At 41.0% G+C, this 27846-nt stretch overlaps 2 protein-coding genes across 2 annotated transcripts in view; both read left to right on the top strand.

Moving 5' to 3' along the window:
- Window positions 1–21574, top strand: part of LOC149374228 (podocan-like) — a 45207-nt gene extending 23633 nt beyond the window's left edge. Inside the window, exons 3-5 of the mRNA XM_089594438.1 lie at window positions 18381–18592; window positions 18671–19186; window positions 19899–21574. Coding sequence (XP_089450564.1) covers window positions 18381–18592; window positions 18671–19186; window positions 19899–20231 — 1061 coding nt within the window. The 3' untranslated portion in view covers window positions 20232–21574. The remainder of the gene's footprint in view (window positions 1–18380; window positions 18593–18670; window positions 19187–19898) is intronic.
- Window positions 21575–24120: 2546 nt separating this feature from the next.
- LOC106639102 (Leucine-rich repeat activity-regulated protein at synapses) lies at window positions 24121–27750 on the top strand. Its single transcript, XM_089594525.1, has 5 exons — window positions 24121–24301; window positions 24407–24513; window positions 24887–25044; window positions 25110–25622; window positions 26831–27750. The coding sequence occupies exons 3-5, from the start codon at window positions 24889–24891 to the stop codon at window positions 27182–27184; spliced, it is 1023 nt and encodes a 340-aa protein (XP_089450651.1). The 5' UTR covers window positions 24121–24301; window positions 24407–24513; window positions 24887–24888; the 3' UTR covers window positions 27185–27750.
- Window positions 27751–27846: the final 96 nt, after the last annotated feature.

Here is a 27846-nt window from a genome sequence, read left to right as displayed (position 1 = left end):
TAGTACAGCCTCGCAGGTGTGTTGGCACAGCGGAGATTTGGCCGGGCTCCTGAGCTCGTTAATGCCACGTAATGGAAACATCGGCTCTTTCTCACCCGTCCCGTATATATACGTATAGGAGAGGGAAGAGAACTCTATCGCCGATAAGAGGACGGGCCGATAACGAGCGGCAAAAATGGCACAATTAACGCGAGAGGGAGAGAGGGGGACGTGCGCGCGTGTGTACGACTCTGTATTTTTTTTAATTAGGAATGTCACCGAAAGGGACACAACCAGCCGAGGTGTGGTACGTAACAATGGTAGGTATAATTGAAAATGACAGGAATCGCGGGAATTCGCGTCACTGCCCTCCTGACCCGAGTTAACTTTAGTTGGATCTACGCGCTCCGTGTCCCTCTCGTCTCTCTCCTTTTTCCTTCCGCTCCGTGTCCCTCCAATTTCCTCTTCTCTGTTTTCCCTCGGTTTCCTTTCTTCTTTGGAGTTTGGTTGCGGTAGCTGGAAGCCGCGGTGTATTGGAATTTCGTCGGCCGGTGGCTTCGGGACGTTTGAGGGCTGGCTTTAATTCGATTTCCCGGCCAGCGATGGGTCATCTTTGTTGCCCTGTAAAGGGGGGTTTGAAAAACTTTCGGCGTCTAATTGCCTCGAGTGCGGGGGTGGGTAATGAATTTACAAGTATTATTTTTCAACATATTCTTTTCAGGCTTTACCATAAAGTTGTGCCACGATATATGGATATTTGACAGCTAATCTGATGGCAGGATTTAAATAAATTTTAAAAAGTTTCTCTCTCCTTTGTGTTGCAGGTGAGTTACACTATCGCTACGCTAAATCTCGACGGTCGCGTGAGTACGAAGATTATTGTTTGTATGTGTATATATATGTAATAAAGCCCAGCCTTGTAATATGTTATAGTGGCGCATTATTCGAGATTAAATTATTACCTAATAAAACTGTGTACACACATATATACCAGCGATTACCGTAATTAAGAAAATAACGCCGGCTTTTTTTTTGTGCAACGAAGCATACGCGCGACAGTTTTCGATCGGATTTAATAATATTTGTTGGCCTGCTGGATTCGTGCCGTTTAACCGGAGTATCTGCAAACAAACAATCCGTGTATTGGCTTCTTTCGCTTTGTGTATAAATAATCGGGTCTTTCTTATATCTAAAATACACATATTCACATTGGGAAAAGGAATTGTTGTTTCATGCCCTTTGTGTGATTTTGTTCAAAGCAACGGCAAAACTCAATGTCCAACATTGATTTGATTAAATAGTAAGACTATGTATTTCAATCACCAGTGGATCAAGTATATTTACAACAAAGAAACAGATGTATGTTTGCCGATTTTGGGTTTGATGGATCAATTAAATGTTGAATATATTGATGAATTTATTGCTGGGATCCAACATATTCCGAGTCACATAGACAATCAATCATTTGCAAAGCACGAGGATTCAATTCAATTAAAATCAAATCAAGTCGAGTATTGATTTTATTGTCATGAAATATACGTACAATGTAAACGGCCAAATGAACTCCTTTCCATCGAGACGGGTTGAACTAAAAGGTATACCCAACTCTTCAATAAATAATTCCAGTGATGGTAATAAGTGGTAACTTTTAACGAGACCCCCTCGATGGCCATTTAAATTTGTTTATTTCATTATTTTTCGGGAAAATTCCCGCCGAGGTCGAAATGCCCGTGCCCCCCTCCATTTTTTTCTTCTCCAACCCTGGGCTGCAACGCTCGTAAAAATCATCCGAATTCAGCCACGCCGTTTCCGCGCACAAGCGTGCGGGAGCATATCCGTAACACTCGAAAATAGATTTTCCAACGCGCGCCCGTAATCCCTGGGTGTCGGAATAAATTTCCGCGGCAGCCACTACATCTACGTGTATACGTACCCATTGCCGTATACCGCGATAAATCGTCCGTACGTTTTTCCCCCGTGTACACACGCCCTTAGCTCGCGTTTTCGAGCGCAAGACGCAGCTGATAAATATTTTTCTCGACTCGGCGGGTACCGATTTTCCTGCTCGTTCTCCCGAGCCGATTGGACCGATTTTTCACGTGCGCGTACGGACGGCTGGCATAAATATCATGATGTTTGCAAGGACGCCCTGTCGGCCTTTTTTTTCCAACGGCATATTTCATTCGTGCACCCCCGAGGAGGGAGGGTCTGCAGTGCTGAAAATTTTTCAGACAAGGTAGTGCCATCAATTACATTGCCTACGAAGGGACCCTCGATCCGAGCACGACAAATTGTCGTTCTGGTGTCAATGAAAATAGCAGCGACCGCCAATTAAATTAAAAGTCGTTTGAATTGTTTTTAAAATATTGTCATTCAAATTAATTGACAAAAAACAAAGCTCCCTTCCTCTCTCTCTCTTTCGTTTTGCGCGCATCAAGCAGAGTTTGACAACAGTAATATGATGGATATTTCATGCAGTGGCTCGATTAATTAAACGTGCCGTAATTGCAGTGCGCGCATCCATCCGATCTCGTATTGGAAGCAATTTAATTATAATTGCTCGGACCAGCCGAGTAATCTTTTATCGAATAACAAATTAAACTTCGTTCCGCGGGTTGTAAAGGATTAACAACTCCATGAGGATTAAAACACGATGGCTTGTAAACATTTTAACAATTGAAGCAACTCGAAATTCAGGTACATGCCGGTTAACAACGTATGTCCTTTGACCGAGACGTATTTTTTTATTTTTTTTTTTTTTTCTATACGTTGTATCGAGAACGAATTTTTGCAAAGTTTCCCTCGAATTTTTTTCGCGCGTGTATATCGGTGACGGAAAAACTCGTTTCGCTCGTGTCTAAAAAAAACGAAGAAAAAAAAAGAGTGAAACGAGAAAAAAGAGCACACGTCCCAAACTGCGAGCCATCAATCCAAAAGTTATGTGCACCAGCAATACCCCACGCGACTCGGCTTCCAATTATACTCGATCGATCGCTCGAGAAGGAGTACAAGTATGATATTTACCTATACAGGCGCGTCGGGTAATCATCGCTACACGTGCAAATGTAAAGTGCAGTCGCGAAAATATACGATACGCGCAGCGGGGGGTAGCGTGAAAATGTGGTGGCGGGGCGTAATCGACTTTTCCCGGATATGACGGCGATGGTTAACGAAAGTGCGGCTCGTGCATGCGCGTGCCGGAGAGGAAAATCTTTCGCTTATTGGTGTCGAGATGGATTTCAGGGAGGGGGTTAAATGGATGGATTTATTCGAGAGGAACTCTCGAGACCGATGATGCGACGAGTGGATGGTGTTTATTCCCCTCCCCCCCCTTTTTTTTTTCTTTCCCCGTATCGATTGGGCGCACAATTTTGCGTTCGACTGTATCTCGAGTGTCTCGAAACAAAGTGACTTTAAAGGTATTCTATATAATATATACTAATACAATTACGCACGATTCGACTGCATATTCCATTTCACCGGAGAGAGCTTGACGCGATGTATTAAAATTTCTTTCCCCCCCCCCACCGAAAATCAATACACGCTATACACATGGGTATATCTTTAACGCCACGAAAAGTGACGTACCATTCGTTTCAAATTGAGTATCGCGAAATAACGCAAAGTTGAGAAATAAAAGCTCGTAAGCCTTGAGCCAAATCGGGTGAAACATCTATACTTATTTTCTCTGTACCACATGCACATACCGTAATTGAAAATCGAGAGCTATGGAGACCATCGACACTCACAGCGACCGCAAGCTCGCAATTATATCTCCGACGAATATATACCTATACATACACCTACAGTACCCAACAGCTCGTCTACACGTATAATATTTGTAAACATCAAAGTTTGGAAAACGTTGAAAGGGACGCGGGGCTTTTGGAAGGTGTGTATCGCCGGTGGCACGGAGGCGCAATGCCATGGCATCCCTTTAATCACCCATGCACTCGCCGTATACGTACACCGGCATTGTTTGCGCGGGCTAAGGAAGAGAGTTACGGGGGAGATCGAGTAGTTTAATTAGATTTATCACTCGCGGGGAAGGAGGATCAGCTCCCGTTTCTCCCCGCGGGCGTTTCTATGGCTCCTCCGCAGTGTGCGCGTGTTTGAGGAATCAATCAGGATTGCGTCGGGAGGAGCCTTGGAACCCCATCAGTTTTTTTTTTTTTTGTTCTCTTCCCCTCGCGATGGCACCCGATTTTTAATACGATTCCATTCGTACCGGGAAAGTGGGCGACACTGGGTGTATTGAAATTTCAATGGTTAAGGAAATTAAACCAACAGTGCTTTTTTTGCCACATTTGAATTTAATACCTCTGAGTTTGGGCACAGGTATATACTTATTTTCATCCCTCGCGCTGGAGAAGAAAAAACAGAGACGATTCAATAACATGTCTCTCCGCGAGGAAAAGTAGTTTTCCTCGATTCACTTAAATCCCGACTCTGTAGCAAAGTACATGAGCGTACGCGTATTGTACATCAGAGGCACAATCTTTTTCTTTGTTTTCGTCATATACAGAAATTGATATAAGTATCCCAAAGAGTTTTTGAAGGAAGATTAAAGTCTAAAACAAAATCGAGGCTTTGGCAAAGCTGTGCCGATATTGGAAGAGTTTGAAGGAAGCGTAAGGTGGAAGAGAAAAAAAAAACAACAAAGTTTCCCATACACTCGCTTGCCGATCTCACACGTAATACGATACGCTCGGCTTTGCGGCCACTCCGTGGGGACGCGTGGCTGCGTGAACTAACTTTGGGAGCTTACCCTCTCGAAATGCGCTTCCAAGTTTCGCTGCTGTTGAATATAGCGTTGAATTAAAGATGCGTCGATGCTGGGAGTTGTGGGATTATTGCATTTAAAATGTATCTTTTGACCTTTCGTACGCCTCGTTTTATCCAACGAAAACGAAGTCATCGAGCGCATCCACGACAATTTCCCTCCTAGTGATGGAATGTCAAAAATTTTCCCCCATATGTTTTCCGTCGCAATCATACATAATATATTTTACTCCGAATTCTCTTTTTTTAACCGGTAATTTCATTGCAGTTTCGCGAGAAAACCGCGTTTGCCCGAATAACGTTAGCTTTGACGGGACCGCGAACAATCTCCGGAAGCTTGTATTAAAATTACCCGAAATAATTAGCCCGAAACTTTGTCGCCCGCGTACTTTCTCTGGTTAGCGCGACATTCCGTGGGTCGCGAAATTTCCAATGAAATTAATTGCACGGCCTGAAATTTAAAATAATTCATTATCATTGGACATCCAAACGACCCTCCTACACTGCAAAAAAAAAAAAGGAAAAAAACGGGCGAACAAAACCCCTCGAAATAAAACAACGTATGAAGAGTGTCACCGACCAGCCCTTCCCTCCCTCACAAAAAAAAAAAAAAAAAAGGAAAAAAAGGAACAAAACATAATATTCCCGTACCTGCCGTAATTCACCCACGGCCCTGTATACATATACCCTCGGAAAAACACGGCACATCCTCAAAACTTACATCCCCCTCGTACACAGCCCCCCGGCAAAAAATAACAACAACCAAACTCGTCCATCCCACCCGGTGGACAAAAAAAAGAAAAAAAGAATAGCCACGCACGTCACGGTGCAAAAAACATCCCAAGGGCTGCTCAACAAAAAAAAAGGAAAAAAAAAAAAAAAAAACACTAGTGGAAGCGAACGACACGCGTTCCACGTCCTCGGCACTATCCCCGTGCCATATTATTATCGTGTCTTCTGGCCCGTCTCTGCAGTCACCTTAGATCCAACGATAACCCGATAGGACAACAACAACAGCACATCTATCGCGCGCGCGCATATCGATCACGGGCTGCGTAGGTATCGAATTCGTCTCACAACTCGTTTTCCCTCCCAGTGTAGTTTTTTTTTTTTTTTTTTTTTTTTTTTTTTCATCTCCTCCCCCTCGTTTCCAAGACACGTGTAAGCTTCACGGTTGAATAAATGCCACTGGTGTATAAACCGTCGTCTCGAGAGTGAAATGGAACTGGCTCTGTGTTTGGGGTGTGGAGGTAATAGGACGACTCGGGGCCTTTTAGGTGGGCTATCGAGAGGAAGGAAGGATACGTACGTACACGTGGGTGGGGGGGGGGGTGGTGCAGTCGGACCTGTCAAAATAAAGTAAACTCACTCGAGTGGATTTGTAACTCGACTACACCTGCCCAGGACGGAAGTTTTCCACGACGATCGAGACAGGCCTGTTGGGGATTTTTTTTATTTTTTTTTTATTTTTCCTTCCTCGATTGATCAGGGGGCGTTCGTTACACAACCATTACGTTTCGGATGCACTGCGGATGGAAATTTATTTTTCTCTCTCGACAACTCGCTTTTTCCGCTCTATCCTTGATGAAATACTCGGTATTCCGTATAGGTATTTAATCATCGGAGCCTCGCCTCCTCCTTCCCCGCCTATTTTGAACGAGACGCGATGAGAAATAGAGGTAGCATTTTTCGAGCTTCAATCGACGACGATCGTGCCAAGCCCCACAAGTGGCGTATAGTGGAAACGCATCTCACCTTCCCACCCTCTCCGCTTCCTTCTCCTCGTCCACACGTATACGTGGGGGTGTGTGGCTCTGTGTGTGGTGTGTATATGCATGAAGAGATCACTCCTCGTCATTTGAATAAAATATAAAATTACCCGAGAATCCATATACGTTTGCGGCCCACCGTGTAGCGCGGACGGGGTCGCTTCAGCCGCAACGATGTGACAATTAATTAAGTTTACACCTTTTTTTTCCTTTTCTTTCATTTCCTTGCGCGTTAAATTTTAGTGGGGTTTTTTGTACATTGACACGATTCGTTAATACTCGATACGTTTTTTTTTTTTTTTTTTTGTTCCTCACGCAAAGACGTGGACTCTCAAAAAATATCAATTTGCCAGTTTCCCCGTGTAAAATTGAATTTTTTGATCAATGGTTTTACAGCCAATGTTCTGGTGGACTTGGCTAGATTTAGCTTAGGTTTTTGTTTTACACTAGAAAAAAAAAAAAAAAAAAAAAAAAAAAAAAAAAAAAAAAAAAAAAAACCCAACTCTCACCCCCTAAAAACCTCGCCAAGAACTCAACTATTCCATAAACGCACACGTAGCAGTAGGTACAGCAGCAATAAAAAAGGCGACCGATAGTATTCGAATTCTTCGTTCATCGGATAGCTTGTACCAATCGCCGAATTCTTTTCGAACGAACGAAACACACCGACCGAAATTCCCTACCCTCCACCCCGAAAACCATCCGATGTATCCACGAGCCATATATACAAACGGACCATCGTGCTGAAAGGGGAAAAAATATGGGTAACAAAAAATCGAACCACTGAGCAGTCCCATCGCGTGTGTGTACGTAGGCCCATTGAAAGGCTGAAAAAAAGCACGTTCCAAAACTTTTTTGCCGGCACTTAATTGCAGGTGGCGTCGTTTAGTCACGTACCTGCTGACGCCGTGTCTGTCAGCCCTTAAACGCCATATACCTACTAGGCCTCGCGCGAAAAATCGAGGGAAAAACAAAGAATGACCTCCTTTGGCGCACACAGTATATGATCATAACCATCCCTCGGCTCGGGCTCGTGCAATCTCTCCGGAGCATCGCCAAAGTTTCAATGTTACGCTTAACCGCATGTTTCTCCTCCACCCCTCCCTAGAAAAAAAAGGGCCCCGATGTGCTCGAAAGGCCCTCGAATCGATAACTACACCGTATTCATTATCGCAACAACAGCGTCATTGCCTCGGTTATATGTTGCGTCACACCCAACCCACGCGCTCTGCTTCTTTTATTTTCTTTCTCATGCTCTCCCATGTGGTTTTCATCATCCGGCCCGAAGATTCCGATCGCTATAAGTACACGCGGGCCTTTTGATGCTCCCTTTCGATTCCGGGGCTGGGATTTTCTCTTCTCGGAATAAGCACGTCGGCCGGGCGGGTCATAAATTCAGCGGACGCGCGGAGCATCGATTCCTTTCCAGGAGAGGAACAAAGGGGTGCGCCTACTGATTTGAATGTATTATTTGAAAATGGACGAGCGGCGCAAACCGCGGCACTGCCGATATGTATAATCCTACGCATTTTCCGGGTACGGCATTTTAGCACCACCGCTACGTTTCACTGCACGACTCGCGATTTTTCCGCTCGTGGGCTTTTCGCGATTTTCGGATGTACACGCACAGCTCGCGCTTGATAAAAATTCTCGGCGCGACGTGTATGTATCGATTGCCGGGGCTGTTGGTATGCGCATCCGGTTTCCAGAGGCCGGTAATATTCGGGGCCTCTTTGCCTTCCGTGTCTTATCTCGCTTCGTGGCCCTCGTGTTTTCTTTTCTCATCTTGTGCGAAAGGCGCGTAGGCCGGGGAGTTGATGGGAACTAGGCGATACGGAGTATATTTATCCTCCGCGATGCAGAGCAATGTTTGCACGACCGCTGTACGCGTGTTTTTTTTTTTTTTTTTTTTTTTTTTCAATTTCGCGCCCCAACTTGATATATACTTTTCGTGTTCGCGTGTGACGCGCCCAAACGAGCTTTTAAATCCAGCAGGTGTTAACAATCGCCCTAAACGCCGTTTGGAAGGCAATTACGTGTCAGGGGGTGCTCTAATCGCTTTTAAAATCCACTCGGCCGGACTAACGATTTTTCGATCCCATATGAGTACCTCGAGTTTCAACGTCATGAAAAATAATGGTAATTAATAATGATTTCACGCGAGCGTCCAAACGCCGTTGCATTTATCACTTTCGCTGTCTATTCAAGCTACCAAGGGTGTATTAAACAAAGAGGCAAAAAACAGGAAAACAAAAGAGTATAGATCCCCCATTTTAATTTAAAGATTAGATTTTAAGTCCTCAACTGGTGCGCGTTGAAACGTCCTCGGCACCGGTTATCGCTCAAGGCAGATCCGTATATAGATAACCACGCGTTTTTTTAATCTATTTTCTCAACTGTATACGGCCCGCAGTTCTCGAACGAAACACAAAATCGATATTATTTGTTCCCATGTGCTCGGGGAGAGGGGGATGAAAAGGAGAGGGCCCGGAAAAGCCAATATCTTAGCTCCCAACAACGATACAAGCGTACATTTTTTGTATACGTATACCTACAGCACCCCGACTCCGATCGCCTCGACTGTGTCTTTTATCTCTCAATCGTCGCCCGGGAATCCAAGACAAATCCAATACGGCCGTGCCCCGTACAACTTTTCGCTCGGAAATGCACTTCCTCGAGAGTATAAACGATGAAGTGTACACGTATATACTATATACTGCAAGAGTGAAGGGGGGCAGGGGGTGGAGGTTTTAAAAGCTTGGGGGTGGGGGTTCGTTAAAATCATTGGCCTCGAAAAGACAAAGGAATAGCAAAAGAAAGAGAAAGACGGCACCAAATGTATATATGTGTATATACATATAAGGGTGCGGAGGTCGTCTCCGGGCCATTTCCGTTTGATTTGCATTTCCTCCCCACCGATTTTGCGACGCTCAATTTGCATTTCACCCCTACCCTCGGCGCGAGATTGCTCCTAATAATTTTCCGCGCCCAACCATTACCCAAACCATCTCGGCTCGTACTTTTATGTATATAATATTCTCCGTACAGATTGCGTGGGTGCGCTTTCTTTTTATCATCATCATCGTCGTAGTCGTCACCTCCGTGCTTTTTTTTTTTTTTTTTTTTTTCCCTCCTCCGAGCGTAGTTGTCGCTTCTGTGCATTTCAAGCGCGAGTTCACCGCAATCGAGCGCCTCTCTCCTCCTCTCCCGTATATACTCTCGCCGTGCTTTATTCTATTTTTATGTCCTTGCGCTAGTGCGTGGGAAGGACATCGTTATCGGGCTCATTATGGGGGGCTGTTGTCGCGGCTTCTGCTCGACCGAGATTTTCTCCCCTCCCCCTCTGCCACCGGTGCGTAGATTTTATTTACGCTGGGGTGATGGATGACGAGGCGCCGATGTCGACGGCCGATTGATCGTTTTATCGATTATACATAGACGGGGAAAACTGTCTTATCGTTGCGAGGGGACAAATTCCATTGTTGCGTCTCGTGTTTTACAGTTGTGGATCAAGGTACGTTCGATCGAGAGGTAAAAAAGCTTGTTGACCGCAAAACTGTGATTTCTTTTATTCAGGAAAATCGAGAGAGATGGGTAAAAAGAATGTACTTTTTCCATCGCAAATAAAAAAAACAGCATTGGTGTCGGTGAAAGGTTTGAAAAAAAAAAACCCAATTCGAGGAGCCCAACGAATTTAAATATCGTTTGCTTTTCCCGAACTGCCGAAATAAAATCAAAACATGCAAACAAAGTCTTGCTTACCAAACAAACTCGTGCATCTTTTAGGGGAAAAAAAAGCTTTTGCTTTTATATATTATTGACACTCCCGCGAAATAACATCAAATGAAACGCGCAAGCCCTGCGGGCGTATGCATCCGTATACAAAACCAGAATATATTTGATCTCCGTTCAAAATATGTTTTAGGTATGTCACGCTAAAGTCCATATATGTATATACGTATGGGGGTGAATAAATTTCAATGAAGCTCCAAGTGGACGTTTCGGTCCATTTTACAGCTGAATATATCGAATAAACAAGAGTAATACCATAAAATCACGCAATCAAAAGGCACACTCGGAATCGCTACGCGGATTAATTATGACGCGCATCGCGAGAGCTCATTTCATGTACACATATTACATGATTCCTCTTTCGCCGGGCGGTTATACAAAAAACCCCATCGAAATGAATACCCGCACACACACACACATGGCACAAGCACCCAACTTGAAAAGAAAACCCTCCTTTTGCCGGTATGGCTAAAAACGATGTAAAAAGACGGCCGCGCGTTATCGCTACACGCGTATATACGCGCTCCTCCAGATAACGCGTACGGCCGAGCTTTAAAGAGTCGCTTGCAAAATCTGCGCCTTTTCTCGCGCTGAAGGTGCTTTTACGCGAGATTTTTTTTCATGCACGCGTAATATGAGGTAGCTCGCCGTTCGTCGAGTTAATCAACCTCAAAAACATACATTCGCGCAACATTCGAGTACAATCTCGAGGGAAAAGAACAAAAAGAAAAACGAGATTAATGGTTTTTCTGGTAACCTTTTTTTCTTTTCTTTTTTTTTTTTTTTTTTTTTTTTTTTTTTTTTTTTTTCCTTCAAACAAGCACACCCGCAATCAAAACACTTGGTGCGAAACATGTGTTTCAATCTAGCGCAACAAGTCGATGTGTACACGTTCCCCGCCCCAACTTAGCTCGAGACACTTGTACACGTATAGATATTAATCTTTCGAAAACTCGTTCAAGGCTCCTATCATTTTTCTTGGTACAGCACAATGGCCAGCGATAAAAACGCGTGGATGAAACATTTCTCAAACGCTTCCCACCAACGACGGAGACAACGGGCGTCCTTATCTAATCGTGAATTCGGTCGAAGATGCGCGTGATAAGAAATAATAATAAAAAAAATAAATAAAATAACACAAGCGAAAACATACGTAGGCGGAGGCGTCAAAACTTGGGTAATGTAAAGACAGCGACGTGAACAACGTTTTCAAAACAAGTTAACCAAAGCCGTGGGAAGAGAGAGAGAGAGAGAGGAGGGAATCTGGTGCGCAGCATCAATAACGAGCGTGTTTTTCTTGGCTGCCTCACCCCGTAAAGAGTTCATCTCTCTCTCCCCGTGCGCGGAGGGACTACTCTCTTAACTCTCGTATTTATTTTCAAAGTGCACTCAAGGGAAGATCGACAAGCCGCAGAAATCGAATACCACTGGAAGAAAAGAAAACATAAAAACAAAAGAAAAACTACTAGAGAGAGAAAACACACCATGCCACTAATTGTGTCTGTTTCCTCTTTTTTCTTTTTTCTTTTTTTTTTTTTTTTTTTTTTTCTTTCTCATTCAACAACAAGGCCGCGAACGTGGCTCTTGGTCTTTTCTCGCGTATACGTGTCACCCGCCGCGGAAGAGCTGAAGCAATTTGGATGAGCTTTTGAATTTTGAATGATGACCCTCGGCGTCGCTGACACCTATATTCCGTGTATACATATTTTCGAGAGGCGCAGCTATGTAGAGAGAGAGAGGGATAAGCGCGAAAATTGCTGCTTTTTTTTTCTTTTTTTTTTTTTTTCGCCCGAAATAGACGACGCGTTTATTATTAATGAAGTTCGCTCCCTTGACTTTCCACTTGGGAAAGAGAAAAAAAGAAAAATTGGGTTAGGAAGAGTAGAGGAGTAGAGGAGGGCGCTTCAGCGAGATTTAATCTTTTTGGATGGTAAATATTTAGCCACCCGCGCGAGTATTTTCGTGGCACAGTTTTGAAATCAATTCGGCTCTGAATAATTATTATGTTTCTTTCTTTTTTGTTTCACAATATGGTCCAAACCGCATCGTACGTGGGACGCTTGACTGACACTGCACGGCACTGCAGGGAATTAATTTTTTTGTTTTACACAAAACAGGCATCCATCCATATTCACGATTGCGAGCAAAATATCCTGTCTGTCGTGTAAAAACAATTTCCGCGAGTCACCCTAAATGGGCAACTATATGCGTACCAAACAACCCAACAATAACGTCTCGCAATTCAACGAGAGCAAGTGTGAAATTCCGGTAAAATATGCGTGATAATCATTTTGCAAACCAGGACAATTGAGTATAAAACGCGCACCCGTCCCAGAGAGCGAGAGAGTTGGTAACACAACGAACGTATATTACGGGTCGTAAAGCCCACTGGAATTTCAGGGCTGATTCATGTAAACTGCACGAGGGATACTCTCGTCACTGTTGACCAAAGGGCGTTAAATAATTAGGGCGCCCGTGGTTAATGCTCGCACGAGAAATAAAGGAAAACAAAAAATGGCACCCTCCACTGGACCACTTTGACTTGGGTTTTAGTCAATCCATGCATATCAAGATAGTACGTCCTGACGACAACCATCTCGACTGAGGTCCTTTATTTGCCCTAACAAGGCGCCTCGCTCTGCAGTTTGCTCGTCGGTGTTACTTCTAATACACGATGGCCATTTTGTACCATCGCATCAGGGAGGATCGTTTTGTCAAACTCGGTCTAAATATATGGCGGTGAAAAATGATTGATGGGAAAATTTTAACGGGTCAATGAGTGAAAGGAGAAGAAAAATCGAGACCACCTTCGGATACTTCCTAACGGGAATCAAATCCAGGACCTCCAGAAGGTCTTACACTCGGGAGGGAAAAGAAACAATCGAATCCTCAAGCTACTCATTATAGACAGAGGCGCAACACTGCAATATTGGAGCATCAAGTGGGTGTATACACACATACCCACCCGAAATACATATAACACACGTGTGTATAATGGCAAGCACGTTGGGGCATCCCCAATAAACAACGAGAAATCTCGTATCGGCAGAGGAACATTTTCCACTAGCGCTGCACGCGCGCACCCTGGAGAGCCTCTCGACTCCTCGCGAGCTCGAATTTTCGCTCTTGTTCCCTCCCTGCGCACACCCCTCGGGCCCCACGCACTCGTCTGTCTAAAGCTCCGGTGTATGCAGAGCTTTTTAGGAGGGAAGATTAATGCATCATTGATGGGCTGGTGGTTCCCTCCCTCGCGTACCCTGCCCATATACACATACACCCACGCAAGCAAAGATAAGAAGGGAAACGCTAGACGAATCCGATTTTGATGCACCGCGCTAATTTATCATTCTACTTATATATGGTATAGGTGTACGTATATATACCACGGTTGTTGTATTGCGCGAAAACGTACTCGAGAAAAGACAGATAACACGCATTAGGTGTACCTATATATACACGAGAATGGGATCCTTGTGTTTTCCATCATCATCGCAGCTGACGTTGATGCTCCCGGTACTGCCTCCATTCTTCTTCTCCTCGAGTGGATGATAATCGAAAACAGTAGTGCATAGGCGCGATGTGTATACATACATAGTGCCTATACTTGCAGGGGATGATCCAAGAGTAATGAGCGCAAGCTCCTTCGGATGAGACGATACATATGCCGAGATTACCTCTCGGGCCATTCCTCAAAACTATCCCTCCAAGGACAAGACTATAAAAGAGCGAAAGGAAGGGGGGTGGGATGAGTCACGGAAATTGTGCCGATTTGCGTTTTATCCCGATGACGTGTACGTTATACATGGCAAATCGAAAATAAATGTGTATGCCCTATATATGATGACGATCGGACGATCGCCATCAGTCCCGATTCAGTTGCGCGATCCGGGCACTCGTGTGTTCTCCAACCAAACCAAGATTCGAGAACGCGCGAGTAAACACCTCCCACGACAAGATAAAGCTCTGCGCCTAAAAGCTCTCAAGTATCGTGAAGCTCACGCAACGCAGTTTACCATAACTATCCCTCTCTCTTCCACTTGATTCTTCCTATGTATACGTACATACATTCCCTGCATCTTTCGAAAGAAGAGAAAAAAAAAAAAAAATCCACCCACGCGTATGTATATATAACACACGGCATCTCCGGCCGATAAAATAAAACGACGAGCTTTTCGACACTCCTCTCGCATTAAGCTCCTTTCCGCGAGTGGTACGGTAGTAGGTGACGCGCACGTATATATAGGTATTGTATACGTATACAGCTTCACCCAAAGTCTTTAGACGCATATATACGTAGGTAAGTCCTGCGCGAAGTGAAGGAGGGTAGGTGTATATAGGTACGTATTATATCCTTTCACCCAACTTCTGCACCTCCCCCCCCCACGTACAAGTTGCTATACTATATCCTTCACTCGCGCAGCTACAACATGTATATAGAGGTACTTCCCTGGGGATCCTCTCACGTGTACACTCATATACACGTATATATACACTCGCTTTTCCCGATGCGACACCTAAAAGCAATGCACTGCATCAGCTTCTCATACTTACCCGAAAGTGCCGTCAGTTGTGTGTGGATGGGTGTGGAGGGATGCTCTCGGATTTGCGCCGTTAGGTGTACATGTACACGTATACACATGTGCACGACTAAGGAATCCTCTTGCCCTGATGCAGTTTCCCTCGTTATCGCGCCCACTATACATACATACGTACACCCCCGCACCATATTCGGGAAATTGCGCAAAGCACAAACAGAACCGATCGCGTAACGATCTATACTTGTATATACATGTATACGTGTAGGAAGCCCGGGAGCTCGCGGTTCCTTCCATAAGACACACGACTATATTTGGGTATATGCAGCGTGTCCCACGTAGGTATATAATATATGTTGTCTGTTTTATCGTGTCGTATCAATTAACAAGGCGATCCAGACGTGAAACGCGATCGGACGACCATATACGTTATAAATAGGGGGGGGTTGTATACACCCGCGCTACTTGGGCCTCTCTCAAGAGGGGGTAAGATCACTTTTTTTTTTTTTTTTATAATCTTTCGCAATGGGACAGCTCGTTTGTTTCTGCGGTTTGATACAGGCGCAGGCATGTAGGGTGTGCTCGTCATCGAGTGCGCGCGGATGAGTTGATTTTGGCACTCGAACTCGGGTATTTTTATACAAGGGGGCTCGGGTGTACCAACATGAAACTACAGTTGATCGCGACGTTGGGCAGCGGAAAAGGATTTTTTTTTTTTTTTTTTTTTTTCGTGGCAGGAAATAATTTATAGATCGACAATTTATTCAAGTTGGGAGCGTATAACATATATACATATATGCACCGGCCCAAAGTGGCAAGTTTGGAGTGGGATCGATATTCCAAAAGTTGGTCTATTATATACGTATAGTTGCAAAGCTATACGGATTTGCGAGAGTGTAGTGGCAAGGGGGATGGTACGAACTTTTATTTTCCAATGATTTAGCCGTCACTCGGTGAGCCGATCTCCTTTTTTAATGCAACTTTCTTTCTCATCGGGATCCGGCTTTTACAGTATAATATGCGGTTTGATTTTACGAGATTTCATTTATGTTCTTCTTCCCTTTTTTGGATGAATATGATATCGATAACCGGGAGGAAAAAAGGCATCCCTCGCAAGAAGAAGGGAAATTTAAATTTTATTGGTAAAAATCTGTAACTCGATTCATAAAAACATCAGAGCGAGAGAGAAATCATTGTTTCTCTGTATAATCTAAAAATAAAAAGGTGCTGTGCCTTTCTTTCTTCCAAAACACAGATATCATATTATAAATGAATAAATCAAATCGACCGACGAAACGTTACCTATAGCTGACGCGATCCTCGTCCTCCTCTTCTGCACAATGAGCATATTCAAAGTCGCTCTCTGGCGTTCCTAACGTAATAGTCGCATCCTGGATCCTCGATGTGCTCGTGCACGAAAGTTTTAATTTTCCACTCCGCGAGTACATGTCACTTGCGAGGCAAAGTAGAAAGACGCGAAATGCAGTGCGCTCACGCGAAAACACGCGCAGTGACGCCCTCGTGTCGGAAGTGACACGTATGTACATGTATATATGTTTTATGTTGTGCGCGCGTATATATACATCAGCCACCGTGTCACATTGTCACATATTCGACGCGTGGAATATACTTCACTGTCGTATTACTATTTCCCTTTCTGTGAATTTTCTTTTTTATTCCTCCCTCCCTCTCTCTCTCTCCCTCTTTCTATTCAGCAACGTCGCACACGCTGTACCTCTTTTCAACGAAAGGCATATTTTTTTTTTTAGTTCGTACAACCCAATTTATCGTTGGATAAGCGGTGTACATGGGTTAATCAACGAGTTGTTGGAAAAGGAGAGAGAACAAAGCAATGGAAGCTCAAAGCTGCACAAAAGTACAAACGTCAAAAGAGGCGCGGTCGAAAGTTTCTGAAAAAGAAACAAAAGAAAGCCCTCTCATAATAAGAGGTTTAAGTGTGTACACCTGCCCGAAAAAAGTCGAGTAGGTATATATACTACACGTACAAGCCGCTTATACGAGACTCTGATTGTGCCCCCCCCCCTCCCCCCTCCCCGTTATAAGTTATACACCACAATAAGCGCGCAACTTAAATCGTCCTGCTGTTGTGTGTGCTTCAATTCGAGAAAATCCAGATTAGCGCTGTTATTGTTGTTGTCCCGGTATGGGGAGCATAGGCAGGAATTCCGAAAGTTGAAAATTAACGGCCCTCCGTTAAGTGCTGCCCGGTGTATGTACATGTCTCGAATCACCTGCATGATATATAATTATGTACGTGTCCCCCCGTTGATGAGTCCTTGACTGCAGAGACACTCGAGCCCTTTGTTTTTATTCATCCCTCGTCTCTCTCGGCGAGTACATAATATCCTTTGGCGCCGCGTTACCAAAGTGCCGCTCGGTTATTTCACGGTCAAGCTACCGCGTATACATAGGTACGGCCCGCATCCCATCTGTCTATCTCTTTCTGTCCGAATGTAAGTACATGTATATGGCTGGTATACCTGCTTGTACAGTGCGTATACCTACGTCCCGAATTTCTGGCTGGCTGGACGCTAGCCAGACACACAGAGAGCCGAGGGGGCTGCACTTTTGCGGCCTCCGGGCGCGCCCCTTTCTTTCTTATTCCTTCCTGTTTTGCGCCTCGGCGCGTACAACTTGCACACGATATGAGAACGCTTGATGCTCGCTTTCTCTCTGATTTTTTTTTTTTTTTTTTTTTTTTTTTTTGCGAAATTTTATACGAACGCGTCGATGTGGTTACGCAAATTTTTGTTTCGAGGGAGGATACGAGAGTTTTAATCGAGCTCTAAGTTGCAAACGTTGCCCTGTTCATACATACATATATGTATTGTATGAATCGGGTAATTCAATTGCAATGACATTCAAGAGGGTTGTAGTGTACGCGTGCCAAAGTAACGCGGGAGCATTTTTAATCTTGAAAAAACGTTTGGAAAGAAATGTTTTGTCGGGAAATTAAAAAGTTTTTACCTCCAACCGATATTAAAATATCATATGTATACACTGAGGGGAAAAAAAACATGACAAAAATTTTAGAGAAATTCTAGCGAAAATTAACATTCCGTACTGTAAATCGGATGCAAACTGGCAAAAGAGGAAAAAAGTATTCTTTTTAGTGGTAAAGATTATTGTTTTAACAGTAAAAAATACTACTCTGGAACAGTAATTCTTAAAAGGATCGGTTAATAAATTTGACTTTTTCGTATAGAAGTTTTCATTGTTCCAACCGTAACTATTTACTTCAATTTTTATTATTTGTTTTTTCTCTCAGTGTACATAGTTAAAAATCGCTCTACTACAAACGTGTGTATGCTCTCCGCACACTGAAACGTTTTTAATTAACGTTTTATAAACCCCTTGGAAAAAAAAAAAAAAAAAAAAAAAAAAAAAAAAAAAAAAAACGGAAAATACGCTTTTCTACTTTGTAATTTTTCTTCACATAGTACCATACCCCCCATAGCGATGATTAAATAATTTGTATTTCCACGAATATCGTGTGTTGCAGGTAAACGCGCCTTAGCGCTCAATGCGCTACTGTTGGTGCTCCTGATGCTGAGCGAGCGGGTGGGCCGAGCAGGGGCCGGCTCGATGCTGCTGATGGATCCGGAGATACCTTTGAAAAAGTGCCGTTACGTCAGATCGTACGGTCTGCTGCAGGCCCAGTGCAACGACCTCAAACTCATCGACATACCGATCAACTTGCAGTCCGGCATCGAGGTGCGTACAATATACATCCCTGAAAATCGACATGATTATTCAAACTAAAAAAAAAAAAAAAAAAAAAAAAAAAAATAGGTACTGGATGCCAAGGAGAACCGTATACGGGAATTGCGCAACGACTCGCTCTCCAAGTACACGAACCTGCGCTACCTGTACCTACAGGACAACTTTGTGCAGCAGGTGGCCGACCGAGCGTTCGAGCCCACCTACTACCTCGAGGTCCTCGACCTGTCGAAAAACGGGATCTTCAAGCTCCCGAGTACCATATTCCAGCTGCAGTACCTGCGCAACCTCTACCTCAACCACAACAAGCTAAAGGATGAGGTTTTCAACGTGGACGGGGTCAAGTCGCCCTTGCAATGGCTCCACCTGGCCGACAACCTGCTCACCCAGTTGCCCCAGCTCAAGTCGATGGTCACCGTCACGCTCCTCAACGTATCGTACAACGACATTGCCAGGATCACGGCCGACGACGTGGCGCCCCTTTGCTCCCTCCAACTGTTGGATCTCACGGGTAACCCCGTGAGGTTCAACGCCACCAGCTGCGAGTGCCACGAGTTCAAGGAGTGGTGCAAGTTCAGAAAGATCACGGTTAGTCCAACCACTTTTTTTTTTTTCTATACCTCAGTGTTTTATTTTTTTCGTTTGTACATATGTATTGCGTAGCAGCCCCTGATGCATACGGTGCAGAAACTTTGGCCGATAATTCCTTGAAATTGTCGTCGATTTAATAATAACGGATCGGGTGGGATTTATCGGTTATTCGCTATCAAATACCCCCCGAGAACTTTTGCTATTAGTTACGGGCTTTAAAACCGATCGATATTTGTACAACTGGGGGATTACCGGTTAAATTGGGGGATGCTCAACAAATGATGATGGATAACAATAATTTACCAACAAAGTTTGCTTTTGACTCGACTTTCCCACCGACAATTTGTCTGTATAATCATTGACCGCTTCGGTTTTCAAGTTTATACTCGTCAAACGGTGTCACGTCGCCTAATTATCGGAAGGCCATTCATTCGTTTGGCTCGTTGCGCTCCAGTAATTTGATCAAAATAACTATGCCACGCAATATTAGTATAATTACTGTACAAACTTTTTTTTTTTTTTTTTTTTGCACAAAGAGACATTTTTTTTCTAATCCAACTTACGTACGTTGTTTGTCACGCTATGCGATAAAAACATACCAATCACGTTGTAAAAATAGAGTTATCCCGTAAACTCGCGAGGACTCAAAATTATAAATAAATTCCGTAAAAAATATCCATAAAATGAGTTAACATATTGACATTCGCAGCTGAAATCCAACATCGACTGCCCAGCCGGCATGGAGAAGTACTGCGTGTACAACTCGCCCCGTGACTTCCCGAACCGCACCTTGAGCCTCCACAACAACTGCCTGCTGAGCCTGCGCGACCGCGCCGAGGCCCAAAAGGCTCGCTCCGCCTGGATCTGGATAGCCTCGTGCATCATCGCCTTCATGTTCTGCATATTCGTCGCGCTTTGTTGCATGCACAAGCGCGACCGGGGCAAACGCCGGCAATTGCTCAAGGAGCAGCAGATACACGCGGCCAACAACGCCAACACCGAGCAGCTGCTCAACAAGGAGCCGATTCGCGAACAATCGTAAATCGGGTGGGGTGGCTCCTTCTTTTGGCTTCGGGTATACTTTGGGGGAGGCATTCGAACGGGGTAGGACTCGTTGTTCCGGTGTCCGTTCGTCGTATCTCGTGGGCGAGAATGTGTGTGTATGTGGTTTGCTGTTAACTAATCAATTACGCGAGGGGTACTTCAATCGACAAGTTTTCTTTTAATCTGCTTGAGTTGTACTTAACTCAAATTCAACGGTTATACGAATAACGAATCTCAATATTTTGTAAGATAATACAATCATAAGCTGTAACTACTCTAGGTGTGCTCATGATTTGCGAATTTATACATTATAATACAAACACTTACATATTAACTAAGCTTTACATGGTTTAATAATAATCACGAAAATTAGCGAAATCAAAGTAAAATATATAGTTAAGAACATTGTTAAAGCTATCGTGTTAATCGTATCTCGAAATGTCTATGTCACTGAAAGGAATTTATAAATAATCATAGTTATATTAATGATGATGATGTAAATTATCCATCGTCCGTAATGCCTCCGCCAAAGTTACATGGGAAAAAAAAAAAAAAAATCCTGATGCAGTCTTTTGAGATTTGATTGTTCGAAAAATCTGTAATTCAAGGACTATGTGTAAATTAATTTTTTAAACGATATTATACATATTGCATTGAGAGTTTACTCTATTGTATATGTTAATTTTACGGAATTATCGATTCATAAATTATAAAGAATCAAAAATTGTACATACATAACATATATATAATTATCGATACAAATTTTAAGATGATAATTTACACTTGGATTGTCGTGATGAATGTGGCATTATACACAGTTTGTTGGATCTGTTTTTCGTGCAGAGTATAATTGTAAGAAAATTTTATCGACAAATTAAAATATCATTAACGACGATTGCAATAATATCTACTGATTACCTAAATTTTAAAATTATATTATCGAATTTTGGAAAATGTTTATAAAGTATGAAAATCAATTGTTTCCATACTGATTTTAAAGATGTTTTTTAAGAAAATAAATATATCTCGCACATGCGAACCGTATTCCGTTGTTTGCATCGAACTTTTTTACGGCGAAAAATCAACCAAAAAACGTTCCACCCTGCGCTTTTCACTTTTGTACGATATAACATGCGTTTCCTATACAAAAAAATATATCCAATAGTCCTCGACGAATAAAAATCAAAAACGTGTCTTCAGATATGTACCGATTACTGTACTCGAAGCAAGATTGACGAAACAGGATGTGTCATCTACTTTTTCTTTTTTCTTTTTTCGGCGTATATTTCAAGATTGTCGTTACACGTGTTTACGTCTAGTAAATAAAAATGACGTGGTAAAACAAAAAGAAAAAAAAATTTAAGAAATCATATGGATTTTCTTGTTAACGTTTTCTCTTCTCGCATATCAAAGGTTCAGATTTTGACATATCCTGAAGAAAAATATTTAATAACGACCTTAAATCCTGTATGAATGCACGCATGTGGCTGAGCACGTGCCCACTGAAATATAATAGAATTATTAATGTACGTTATACTCGAAACATTGTATTAGAACGTAAGCATTACATTTACTGTTGAGACTATAAGAAGACTAGGGAAAAAAAGGCAATGAAAGCTCGACTTTAGTGGAATGAAAATCAACGAAACGCTGCTGTACACGCCTCGAAGTTTGGCCCCTGTATTCCTTTACTGAATAAAACTGGTTACTTTCTACTTTTACGCGTTCGGTGAAAGCGAGCGATAACGGGGTTTTCAACCAAGGCTAGATTAACTTTGGTGAAGTAAAGAAAAAAAAAAAACAGCAACTTGCGCAACAATGCATGTGAGCGGATTTCGTGTGCTGCAGGCGAGGGTGAGTTTTTCGTGTGTTATTTTTTATACGGAGCGTCGAAGCAAGATAATTGCGTCGGAACTAAATAGTCACTAGTGCGTAAGTTGAAGAATAATACAGAAATAAAACGTAAATCGTGTCCGTCATTTCCATATATATGTACGAAAATAACGCGTAGATTAACTACTTTTAAGCTGAGAATGACGCTTGAACGAGGTGAGATAACACATGTACACTAATTACTGTACTATTAGCCTCATTTAATAATTTATGACTGTATTGTATTTTTAGTTGCAATGGATCATTTATGACACAACGCAGCAACAGCTTTTTTTTCTTTCTTTTTTTTTTTAACGTACTTATTATGTGCGTTCTCGCGAAATATTCTTTGTTACTTAAGTAAACACGCGTATTATTTATTTTTTTAATTCAAGTATTAACAAAATCATTCGATGGAGCGCCAAATATAAATTCGCGATGATTTATCTATTTAGTTACCATACACTAAACAAAAAATATGTATATTTTAGATGTATTCAACGAATTCGAAAAACAAGTACGTTAGTTTAGTTGGTTGGATAAGCTTCCTTTTTCTATTTCTAAAAAAAAAATTTATTCGTTTTGACAAATGATTAGTCATTCGTAAAAAAATTGAATGTCGTCCTATACATACCTTGGATGTATTTGTTTAAAAAATTGATGAATTGAACTACGCACTACAAAAAATATCTAAATTTATAAATCCATACTTCAATGGTCAAAAGATTACTGATACATATTGTACTTTAATTTTACATTGAAAAAATTTATTTACTTGTGCCTCACACCATTACACCGTCATGTATCACTTCACGTTTGACAATGATGTACGTGTAATCACTGGGATTCGATGTAATAATAAAAGTTTTTATCAAAAAGAAACTAAAAATGTTTTTGTCATTACTAAAGTGGCCTTGCACCGATAAAATTGTTATAATACATTAAATCCATTATAAAGCAATACATGAAAATAAAACTTGACAAATGCACAAAATATGAAATGAGAGCATATATGAAATAGATACATATAAACTCGAATTTTATTTAATTTTTTTTTCTCCTATATTTAAGTACTACTTGGCACCTCTTTCCTCACACTTAATCTTCGATGTGGTGATGAGCAGAACCCTGCACAAGTAATAGACCAATTTAATTTTTTTTTTTTTTTTTTTTTTTTTTTATACGATGAGTATACCTTTTGTTCGTTGGTACCCTTTTTACACAATTATATTGGTAAAAAAAAAAAAATTTTACCTTTTTTTGCCTATAATTGTATCACGTGCTTCCCAATGAAAACTGCGGTTAAGTTATATAGATTATCTACTTTCTAAGTGCCTTACCCATCGACGTACATATGACGTAAACCTATAACGTATGTAATGACTGTACTTTTCGAAAAAATACGAACAGAAGTCAGAAAAGTAATAATGAAAGAAATTTAGCAATAATCATGCGTCTACTGATATTTTTAAAATATAGATAGTATTCTACAAATACATCCTCAAAAATTATTTGTTAATTAATAAACAGTATGTATCGCAAAATGCAGTTTCAAAAATACTCCAAAGAACGTGTTGTTTGAAACAAATTGTTGAGAATAATGAGTCTAGCAAAAAAGTAGTTGAAGTGACATGTTTTTTAAGTTTGGATGAAACACTTTGAGTATAACTATAGCTGTGATGATGCGTTTTAAAATGCCTTTTCAAAATAGTACGATTTTCCTCTCAGTTATCTATTTATAAAAGCTATTTAAAAAGAACAATGACAAGTACAATACGCGGCCTGATTAGACGATGATCAAATAATAACCGAGCCATGGTGCAAAAGTTGGGGAAAGATAAGCGTCGATTCGGAAAAATGTAGAACAGGGGAGTCCCAGAATCGGTTGACAAATAGAGAAATTTTTCTGTAATATTGCATTTTACCAGGAACCGATAACGCTAAGTCATTTAGACAAAAAATCGTGGACAGTTATGGTATTTAAGCCGGCCGTATGTTAGTCCGTTAGTCACTAGTCTACAAGAACAGAAGCAAGGTGGAAGTTAACAGTTCAGTTTTACTTTTGTTTTTCCTGAACCATATAGTGAATAACTTTTTTATTTTGTACTGACAAACCTTAATTTTTTTAATTTTCACAACATTCCTCGTGATTGTCGTGAATATTTCCACACAGACGCGTCACTCTTTTGAAATCAGGTATAGCCTGAAATTTTGAATTCCTAAACTTTTGCATTGTATACACATATATTGTGTCTACTTATCGACTTTTTAAAAAGCCTTATTTGATTAAAAAATACTTAGTCATTTTAGTTTATCTAAATTATACACTGCACCCGTATACGTCGAGTTAGTAGTAATTTTAAACAACGACGGAATCGGACGCCTCAACAGCTCAGTCGAAAGCTTCAGTAAGTGGTAGAATATTATATTTCATATTTAGTTAAATAATCGTAAGTAGTTGAACCTGTAATTTTTTTTGTAAAGACAAAAAAATCCGTCGTGTTTTCGTAATGTTAAATAATGAAATTTCGTACCTTGTGATCGATGATAAATAATTTATCGTGTTTCGATGCTCTAAAGAGCTGTCTCAATTTTCCAATTGTTAATGATTTCTTTAATAATCAAAAGTATTACATGCTACACTTTTTCACGAATGTCAGTAATGTCTTCGCTGTGAACACAATTTTTTTTCCATCCAAAGTCGCGAAATCCCCCTTTTTTCAATACTAAACAGTTACATTTTTCTTAGACGATAGTTTTAATGTACAACAAAAATTTTAGAAATGCATTTCACATGGCTACTAGTGCTGATGATCACACCACTTGTGATCGCTGATTCGGAACAATGTCGATACGAACGATCAAACGATATGTTGAAAGCTTTTTGCAACGACAGTACATACAATCTCATTCCCCAGGATTTGAACAAAACGATAATGGTACGTATACACTTGAGCCATTTCCTTGAATCTCTGATGTTTCATAAAAAATATCGATTCCATAGGTATTGAGCGTCAGCAACAAAGACATGAATCTTGACAACAAGACTTTTGCCAATTACCTTCGACTGGAAGAGCTCTACCTCCAAAATAATACAATAATGAAGATCCACGAGGATGCTTTTGCACCTCTCCAACATTTAAAAATCCTCGATCTTCGGCACAATCGTCTTACAAGTGTGCCGTACAACATCTTCGTTCTTCCGAATCTACGTATACTTGATCTGAGCCATAATATACTGTACAACGAATCGTTCGAGTCCGTAGAGGTCACCTCACCCATAGAGAGCCTAAGTATGGCGTGGAATATGATAACAAAGATGCCAAGCTTCAAGTCTTTGTACAAAGTCACAGAGCTAAATCTCAATTCCAACATAATTAGTGAGATTCCCATCGATAATCTGGCGTCTATGTGTTCACTGGAGAAGCTCAGCGTGAGCTCTTTGTACTACAGTAAGGAGGATGAGAAGTGCGAGTGCGAGAAGTTAAAAAAATCGGCCCACGAATGGGGAATCAAGGTAATTTTCAAGAACTCGTGTTTCACCCGTCAATTGCGTTTCATAGATTTTCATTGCTCAACGAAAATTCTTTAGATTTTTACTTTCCAGTCCAGATTGCTAATGAGCTATTGCAAATGTACATTTATATATACAAACTAGAACCACAGGGTATAAGTATATACATCTTTACATTCCAATAGCTCAAAGTTAATCTGATACGCATTGGACTGCTCAGCTAAATAAGTCTGTTGTACAGGGTTCTCAAATGATAGTCATTCTTATTTTTTTTTTTTTTTTTTTTATTTGTAACAAATATCCATTTGCATGCATATGTGTAAAAGTCATCTACTGTATATATTGAAATCTTGAGTTTTTTTAAATCAAATTACCTGAAAACGCACACATTTTGGCATCTCTATTATAAAGTTCTTACTTAAATTTGCCAATTATTATTGAAAGTGATCGAAAAATTCATGTACTGTACTGGTGTAATCGTCATCACATTTGAAAAAAATATAGCTAGTCAAAAAAAAAAAAAAGTTATAGTTTTCGTACCTGGTGGTGGTTGTCGCCATCAGGGCAAGCACCAGGTCCAGGGAGGGACCTGATAAACAGGGCCCGAGGGACTCCTTGGGCTTGCTCTGGTTGGATGCGCACCGGGTGCGAACCTCGAGTGTTTTTTTGAGGACCGGGTATGTCCTCGGTAGGAAAAAATGTTTTTTCAATTAATATTTACTATTTCTTTTAGACATTAACTTAACATGTTTTTCTGGAATATTTTTTGTAGGTATCATGCTCATAACACGTTCATAAATAACTTGATTAAATGTTTAATTAATCAAACAATTTAAAATTATTGTAAAACTATCACGGTGTGCTCATAATTTATTTTTAATAGTGATGATAAATCATCTTGTTTAAATAAAGAAATTCTCAGTTCATAAGCCAAGAAATATTTTTAATGGAAGTTAAATTAATATGATGTTTTACAAAATAAAACAGTGTATATTTTTTACTTATCCACTGTACGTCATGAATAACCCTAACAAACTATTTTTTATCCGTGACGTGAATTGCTATACAAGCTACAACCCTAGAAAGGTTTAACATTCCTAATCTTGAATTGGTAATAATGTATACCTGTGAAACACTGATCAAATATTAATACACGCAATTTTTTGAACAGCATATTTTGATAACTACTACAAATTTTCTTTTTTCCACAGGTAAGTCCGACTCCAAATTGCCCAATAAGTGAAAGATGTTCCAATTTAACTCAACTGTCAAACGAAACGCTCGCTTTGCGCAACAATTGCCTATCCAGCATTACACCCAAGTCTTCAAAAATTATTAATGGACCATCGCGAGTAACTCCCGTGACTGAAGTCGAAGCAAACTCAAGCGTCCAAGTAGAAACTGTACCAGAGCAACGAAGTTCACCGATACTTTGGATATGTGTTGCCGTTGCTGTAATAATTTTGCTTTTATGTCTTGTTTGTTGCATATCTTTACTACTGGCCAGGTATAATGTAAAGGGAAAAAGGAGTCGATCTCAGGCTTACATTGTTAATAACGACTGACAATGTATAAATACCGCTAATAGCTATACTGTACATAATCATCACCTCAACTACCTCAATACGACTTGAATCACTAATTCGAACAAAAAACAATCATAACTTCTCATTTCTTACTCGATTTTTAACGAATTTGCTGGTGTTATAAAAAAATGGCAAGTTAAACGCTTTTTCTTACGTTGGAATTTGCGATTATTCGTGCAAAAATGTAGAGAAACCGTTTAGGCATTCACCAACTATTGTTCATTCTAGGTGTTACTGAATGCTAAGTATGAGACATGCCAAGTATAAATTATGCAGTTTAAAATTAGTTTGCGGGTAGGGCCCAATGCATTTAAATTGGTTGTTGTAAAAATGTTGCGCGGTAATTAATTCAAATTGTGAATTCGATGAACTGTATTAATGAGTTTAATGTTGCTGCATTACAATTGAAGGCGAATGAAAATTTTTTGTGAACGAATTTGTAAGCTAATGTATTTTGTGAAAATTTTTCAAACATTGTACAAGTTTAGTACGTATTTATGAATAAAGAGCTCTAATTTAAAAACCATGACTTAAATGTATTTCAAATAAACACAAAAAATGCTTTTTATGTCTGGTGCGCATTCAACAAGTGTAAAAATTATAATTTTGTTGCAATAAAATTTGGTTTATTTGGCCGTACT

The sequence above is a fragment of the Copidosoma floridanum genome, unplaced genomic scaffold, assembly GCF_036245765.1.
Source record: "Copidosoma floridanum isolate Cflo_tuat_1 unplaced genomic scaffold, Cflo_Japanese_pri ptg000021l, whole genome shotgun sequence".
Lineage (NCBI taxonomy): Eukaryota > Metazoa > Arthropoda > Insecta > Hymenoptera > Encyrtidae > Copidosoma > Copidosoma floridanum.
Note: the sequence above shows the minus strand (reverse complement) of the source record. Positions and strands in the feature narration are given on the sequence as shown.